Genomic DNA, 7,705 nt, shown 5'->3' with positions numbered 1-7,705 from the left:
AACAACAAGTGCTACTCTACACTGTTCAAAACTCATGTTTGAATCGTCAGTGGCAAATTCTTTAAATATAAAAACGTACTTACAGTCTGTGTGTGAGAACAGCCGGCATTGTAGTCTACTTTTCCAGGATCAGGAAACAGTCCTCCATAAAATGCGCTGCACACATCTGGATATTTGGCTTAGAGAGAGCTGAGGCCGGGCTAGCGTGAGGGGAAGCCCCGGCTTAGCGTGCGCTGAGGCCGGGATAGAGTGAGCTGAGGCGGCGGGGTTGAGAACGGCGGTCCCGGCGAAGGAGCGTTGAAAACGGTGAGGGCCGATCCGGCGGTCCACAGCACTAAGTTGATGTATTTCCTCAGCGACCAGCACGGATCAGCTCTAGGCATGACGTAGCGGATATCGTCCTCTTTTGGAAGACCAAAGTAGCTTCGCTTTCACAACGAAGCACACAGCGTCTTCACGACATGGCTGCAGCGTCAACAATACTACAGCGAGAATAAAAGTTACGTCTTCTTTCTTTGCGTGAACATTTGGGCGGCGTTATGCTAATCTTCCCACATAGTGAGGTAGATATGTGGGGGCGTGTTCGAACGAGCCGTTTTAGGTAGGTGTGGCTAACTCTTAACTTTTATAAAGAATATCTCTTTGGATTTGAGACTTTAGTCTTTGCAACTTTACAGATCTTCTTTATGCACCAAGAGCTTGTAACACTCTAAAGAGAAAGGAAAAAATGAAATCGCATCATATGACCCCTTTAAGATGAAAAGCAAACCACAAAGTCAACAAAAAAGTTACAAGAAAAGCAACAAATTGGTAAGCCAGCAACATTTTGACAATGTTAACAGATCAGATTTAACATGGTGAGAAAGATGCGTTTGGATGTGAAGGTAGATTCTGACCAGGTTTCTCGTGCCGTCGGGAGCTGCGAGGTGACACTGGATGTAGGAGTTGAAAACTTGCACAGCCGGCTGGACAAAGCAGCCCCGCGGGAAGTGCTCGTCCTCCTGCACCAGCGTCAGCCAGGACTCCAGCAGCTTATCATATGCCTCCATGTACACCATGTCATCCTTATCCAACTACAGAAAAAGGGACATAAGTGACTTTATCCTAATCATGTCACATCCTTTCAATATTCCATGCTGTTTGATCCCCTCAGTTTTTTATAGTATATGTATATGTGACCCTGGATCACAAAACCAGTCATAAGGGTCAATTTTTTGAAATTGAGATTTATACATCATCTGAAAGCTGAAAGCTTTCCATTGATGTATGGTTTTTTAGATTTAGACAATATTTGGCCGAGATACAACTATTTGAAAATCTGGAATCTGAGGGTGCAAAAAAATCAAAATACTGAGAAAATTGCCTTTAAAGTTGTCCAAATGAAGTTCTTAGCAATGCATATTACTAATCAAAAATTAAGTTTTGATATATTTACGGTAGGAAATTTACAAAATATCTTCATGGAACATGATCTTTACTTAATATCCTAATGATTTTTGGCATAAAAGAAAAATCGATAATTTTGACCCATACAATGTTTTTTTTGGCTATTGCTACAAATATACCCCAGCGACTTAAGACTGGTTTTGTTGTCCATGGTCACATATATTACTATGTTATCCTGATGTTAAATAACTCTAATATAGGGTAAATAACATTTTAATAGTACTTAAACTATAATAATAATAATTTAATAACACATTGACATTAGCTATGTTTCCATCCACCTATATTTATGCGCATTTTGGGATATCGCATTAAAAACGCTGGATGGAAATGCCAAGATGCGCATAAATTCTAAAAATTCTAAAATATTCGGTAAGAAAACATTTTGAAACGGTGCTTTATTAGCAAATGTTTTATGCGATATTCCAATTTTGCAGAATAAGTTTAATTCGTAACTTTGGATGGAAACATAGCTATTTATAAAGAACATACATCAGACTCCCCAATTTTAGTGTGTAAATCATAAACCTATATTAAAAAGTTAAGTGTTCCATAAGATCAAAAATATATAATTTGCATTTTTATTAATTTGACATGAAAGAGTTTTCTAATATACACTACCATTCAAAAGTTTGAAGGAAATTAATAATTGTATTCCTTAAGAATGCATTAAATTGATCAAACATGACAAATACTTGTAAGATTATAAATGTTTTGCTATTTCAAATAAATGTTCTGTTCTTTTAAACTTTCTATACTTTTTTGCTTTGAAAAAAAAAAAAAAAAGCATCACAGATCATGCGAAAGCTGGAGTAAACGCTGCTGAAAATCCGATTTGCTATCGCAGGAATATATTACGTTTTAAAATAGAAAGATTTTTATTGGACATTTTCCCCCCCACAACATAACAATTACTCAATTTTTATAGAGCATAAGTGACTTCTTTCAAAAACAATAAAAACTCTTACCGACCCCAAATAAATAGCTTGTGAATCTTAATGGAATTAAATTAGTGCCAATACCCTGGTTTAATGGTTTTATTTTCCTATTAAATACAATAAAATGTCTGCTGCGACAGAGCAGATCTCCCTATATATACATAAAAAAAGAAGAACGAGTCTGACATTCATAGACCTCAGCTACTCTAATGGTGCTTTTCCACTGCGTGGTACGACTCGGCTTGGCACGGCTCAGTACGGCACGGTTCGGCTCGGCACGGCTCGGTTTGTGTTTCCACTGCAGTTCAGTACCGCTTTAGAGTGGGCGGGATTATTCACATGTCGTGGTACTAAAAAAAGTACCAGGTACCAGGTACTGTACCCAGTGGAAAACCCCCCAAAAGTGAACCGTACGGAGCCGTACCGTGCCGTACCATGCAGTGGAAAAGCGCCATAAGTGTGGTTGTGGTCTGTTGTGGTACAAATGCAGTACTCACCACCTCCTCCAGGGCGGCGCTGCGACCAAACGAGCACGTGAGCAGTGTGAGGCAGTTAATGAAAGAGGCAAAGAGCTCGTTCGGGAGAGCTGTCAGAACGCTTCGAGGAAATGTGCTGATGAGGTTACTGATGATGTTGGAGATGCCTACAGCCTCAGAGTCTTCAATCTCAATCCTGTCACAGGGTAAAAGACAGTTAAGAACAAATAATAACCAGTCCCTTAAAGGATCATCCAACAACTAACCTCCATCATCTGGGTCTATCTGGTAGCATGAGATACTGTGTAAACCTGCAATGGTCCAGAGTGCACGTATGATACAGTCTAAATGTTTATCCACTGGAATTCAACATTTATGGTTTAGTTCCCCTGAAAATATTTGTCTAGAAGCACAAATACCTCAGCTGCTGTAAAGGGAGACTTAAAGATCTCAACCACAACACCAAACTGCTGTTGTGCTGGCACACTACCTGGTTTCTGGGAACACAGGGTTTTTTCCCTTCTTTAGTTCTGAAAGAGCACTCAAGGTCTGCCTTTCTTTATGCTCCCAACTGCGTGTCTAACCCATATCAGATGGACTTAAATTGTAAGCAGAAGAGTTCAATCACGGCAGATTGGCGGACCTGCCGCATGGTTTTCCGATGATGCAACTGGAAAAATGCTCCAGGAATAGGTTATTACAGAATGGCAGAAACAGAAAGAGGAAGGAGTGGGGAGAGAGACCCCGACTCACTACGCCTACTTGTTCTCAAATTCCAAACAGCAGTGTATGAGAGAATGTGTGTTATTTAAAGCTGCAGAGACATCATTCCATCTTTATAGACATTACAGAGCATTTACAATGCAAGTCCTAACACACAACTCCGCCAATACATGTTGTACAACAGTGTTAAAAATTTATTTTAATAATAGATCATATCTGGCTCGTAGAAAATAATTTTTAAGAGGCTGTTATGAGCACACATTTTCTCCATTTATGTTTAATAAATAAAATTAATTAATGGTATTTATTTAGTTAGTTTCATTTAATTAATTGACTCTATAAACATAAATGGAGAAAATAAAGAAATACCACTACAAATAGTAGTAGTAGTACTTTACTTATTTATTGTCCCCATCCTGCATTTTAGTCCCTATTTTAAACATAAATGGGGCAGTAGTTTTGTGACTTGAGATTATGGCAGAATCTCACTGTCAAGAACACGTCTGAGCCATATTTAACTAAAAAAAAAAAAACAATCAAAATAATGAAATTAATAAAATTTTACTTCAAGAGAATTAAGCCTATGTTTAAGATCATTAAAATGTTTTGCACTGCTGTAAAATTTCATTACTGGTCCTAAAATAATAACGCAAAATGTAAATTATTTTATTAATTGTAATGATTGTGGGGTGAAATGTGACCTAGACATGTTTTCATTAGGTCCACCTTTGTTAGACACAACTACTATGCAGTTATCTAAATACAAAATAACACATTTGTGAATGACAAGAATATGAGTACAGTACATGACGGAAGGTTTCATAGAAACGCACCCATTGATCATGTTGAGCAATCCCTCCACCAGGTGGGCCAGGTAGGTCACCTGAGCGCTCTCATCGGGGAAGATGGGGCCATGCATGGAGGCCAGCTGGGCCAGGCACTGAAGGGAATCCTGCGCCATGTCTGAGTCCTCTCTGATCTTCCTGTGCACCTACAAGACAGAGACAAAAACACTTCAACTCATTACACTGGTGTAAACCGATCCCATTTCCAAAAGCATAATAAAAGACGCAAGCCTGATACCAGATCATCGACTTTCTGAACTCAATAGTAGATTTTAATGACAAAACGTATGCCTTCAATGACTAACCGACATCGACGACAACCACACAAAGATCAAGATATCCTAAAACGGACCTAATGATCAACTCTCAAAACCGACATCAGCGCAGCTCACCAACAGACTGAAATCCTTCTTCTCAGGAGACATGATATCATATGAGCGCATGAGAGAGAAAATAAGCAGCGGAGGTTCTAGAGGCTGTAAATGTGACCGTAGGTATACTCTACAGTGTTAAAACCAGACAGGCCCCCTCAAAGAGTCCAGGAGGAACTGCAGACCGGGCCAATGGGCAGCTGACAAAACACACGGGCTGGGGAGCTCGCACACAGTCTCCCTGAATCACAGAGAAAAGCCTCTCTCATTGACATACAAAAACATACTTCCCCTCTCCTCCTCCTCTTTTTCTTCAGCTCTCTCTTACGCACAGATACTTGGGTCTGTCTTCGATTTCTCATCTCACGCAAGTCTCTGAAACCTTCTGCTCAGTGGAATAACAAACGGAGGAAAATTGTGGAATACCCCTCACCTTCGCCAATGGCAAAACTACTGCGTCTCGCCACCTGGCTGCCACAACCCAAGCCAATCAATCAGATCGGCTTCTCAATTACCAATCCAGTCCGAGGCGTTCAGCGGTGAAAAAAAGAGCACTACATGGCTGAAGAGACGGCTAAACATTTCTGAGCGGACCGACTTGAGTCTCCAGCACATGTGGTTGTTTGGCACACTCCTTTGCTCTTTTTCTTTCCTAAATCCCTGGAATCTTACTCTTGCTCGTCTGTTCGCCAGACGTTCTGGCGGAGATGCTGTGCGAAGAGGTGCACGGAGTTGTACGGAGCCCTCTGAACGATCTGGAAGACCGTGGACGAACCTAAAGCAGCATTTCCCTAACACATACACGGATGAACATCAGCCACTGGGCAAAGTGCTAACGCTAACACACCATAGCACAGCCCTGTCTGCTACAGCGGTGTGAAATCATCTTCTGAGCTGAAGTAGAGAGGGAGGGAGAAAGAGAGAGGAGGGGTGTGAGGGGCAGATGAGAGAGAGAGGACTGGATAGGGAAAGAGAAGAAAGAAAGAGTACAAGGCCAACGCTCTGTGAGCAGCATGCTCTGTACAAACAGCTGCGCTGAAGAACATCCACGCCATGCAAACTATGCCAATCGCCTTGAGTCTGACTATAGTTAGAGTCTGGCAGGGGGCGAAGGGGGGCATCTAAATCAAAACAAGACAAGGTAGCTCTCCGAATTGAATGCTAGAGAGAGAAAAGCGACAGGGAGACCCTATTAATAGAGAAAAGACAAAGCCTTGTGTCTGTCCACGGGGAGGATTAGATCCTCTCCTGTTTTCTATTCTCACCGCTCATTGCTTCAGTCACATTCAGTATGTTCAGATCCTGTTACAAAATCAGAGGCCACAATCAATCACCTCACGACAGCGTTATACTCAAAGTGCCATAACAAGCCCTGATTGTGTTTATACCATAAACAAACCATGCACATGCTCTGAGTCAGAATCTGATCTCAGCTTCTAAACCTTTGCTTAGCGCTAAACACATGTGGACACAAAATACGACATTATAAAAGAAAGAATACATACTCGATAAAGAAATGTATTTAAAGAAAAAAATTTTTTATACAAAAATTACTTTTAATTGTGACACCTCATTCTCAAATAAACAAATAGATAAATACAAATATTATTCTCATTACTGCAATGCACAAAATACTGAAATGAAAAAAAAAATAAAAAAAAATTAAAGTCTTTGTACAAAGAAATTTTTATAATAAAATAACAGTAATGACAATAAGAATCACTATCATACTGCACCTCAAAATACAAAATTATAAAACAAAGAATATAAAAAAAGAAAAATATGTAATAAATACACAAAGAAATAGATGTGTTTTGAATTAATTATATCACTCATTAAATAAATACATATCACTCTCATTGCTGCAATGCAGAAATATAAAGTCATATTAAAATTGAAAATAAATATAAAAAAAAAAAAATCTACAATGAGAATCACTACTAAATTAGAACTAAAAAAAAGCAAAAAAGTGAAATGTCTAGACACACTGTAATAAGAATTTGAAGGGAAATGTGCTTGACTGTCATGAAAATAAATGTCACAATCCAAATCTTAAGGGTCCTAAATTATAATCTATTTTCGGTTAAGCAAAATATTTTTTTTTTCTCTAACTTTTTTATGTGTTTTATATTGAATTGTAACCCAGAGATGTTTTTTCTGAGTTTCACCATTTTATGGATGTATAAAAATGTGACTGTTTGTTACTAAATGCGTGAGTATGTGAAGACGGAGGGTGTAAGAACAAACCTAAACTAAAACCACAAACAAAAACACCCTTCAGTCGGTTTGGCTGGTAGGAAAATGTTAGCACAGCCATGGCTTTATTAGGTGCGAAGAGAATATGAGATTTATTTTAAGTTATGCTTCATTTTCCCTCTTCTGCATGTTTCCAAACCTCTGAAAAGCAATCAAAGAGGCCGAGAGACCGCTTCTCTTTAGATGGATGGCTTGCCCCCTCCTCAGACCACCTGAGGGAGGATTGGAGGCTGTTAACAGGGGCTTTGCATCCAGGGTTCAGAGTCTAATCCTGCAGCTCATCTCTAGTCACCTCTGACCCCGGCAGCGCGTGTCTGGACGCCCCCTCGTCTGTTCAGGGCACAGCTGAGAAGTGAGGAGCAACAGCTGACGAGCCAGCATACACACACAGACACCGCTGACAGGCCGACACACGCGCACTCACCCTCCCGTTCAATAACTCACCCCTACATACACAGATCCCCCTGGCATGGGCGTAGAAAAACAACGAGCGCACCACACACAGCTACAAGGAGACTCGTAAAGACACAGAGGGTGTGACAGCTGACCACTCCTCATCCCTTAACAAAAACATTCCCCCACCCACTGGAAATACCACTAAACATCACATGGCCCAAACAACTCCCAGAGAGACCGGCACGAAACGACTG

The 7,705-nt window shown here is 40.2% G+C and overlaps 1 protein-coding gene across 3 annotated transcripts in view; it reads right to left on the bottom strand.

The window, feature by feature from the left end:
* The window catches only part of xpo4 (exportin 4), a 36,971-nt gene that overhangs the window by 9,882 nt on the left and 19,384 nt on the right, over positions 1 to 7,705 (bottom strand). For all 3 annotated transcript variants that reach the window (XM_016533437.1, XM_016533436.1, XM_016533435.1), the window contains 3 exons: positions 4,417 to 4,574; positions 2,882 to 3,056; positions 897 to 1,073 (listed from right to left, as the gene is read on the bottom strand). In XM_016533437.1, coding sequence (XP_016388923.1) covers positions 897 to 1,073; positions 2,882 to 3,056; positions 4,417 to 4,574 — 510 coding nt within the window. The remainder of the gene's footprint in view (positions 1 to 896; positions 1,074 to 2,881; positions 3,057 to 4,416; positions 4,575 to 7,705) is intronic.

This window comes from Sinocyclocheilus rhinocerous, unplaced genomic scaffold (genome assembly GCF_001515625.1).
Source record: "Sinocyclocheilus rhinocerous isolate Xijiao unplaced genomic scaffold, SAMN03320098_v1.1 scaffold64, whole genome shotgun sequence".
In the NCBI taxonomy this organism is placed as follows: domain Eukaryota; kingdom Metazoa; phylum Chordata; class Actinopteri; order Cypriniformes; family Cyprinidae; genus Sinocyclocheilus; species Sinocyclocheilus rhinocerous.
The sequence above is the reverse complement of the archived record's forward strand: the minus strand, read 5'-3'. Positions and strand labels throughout refer to the sequence as shown.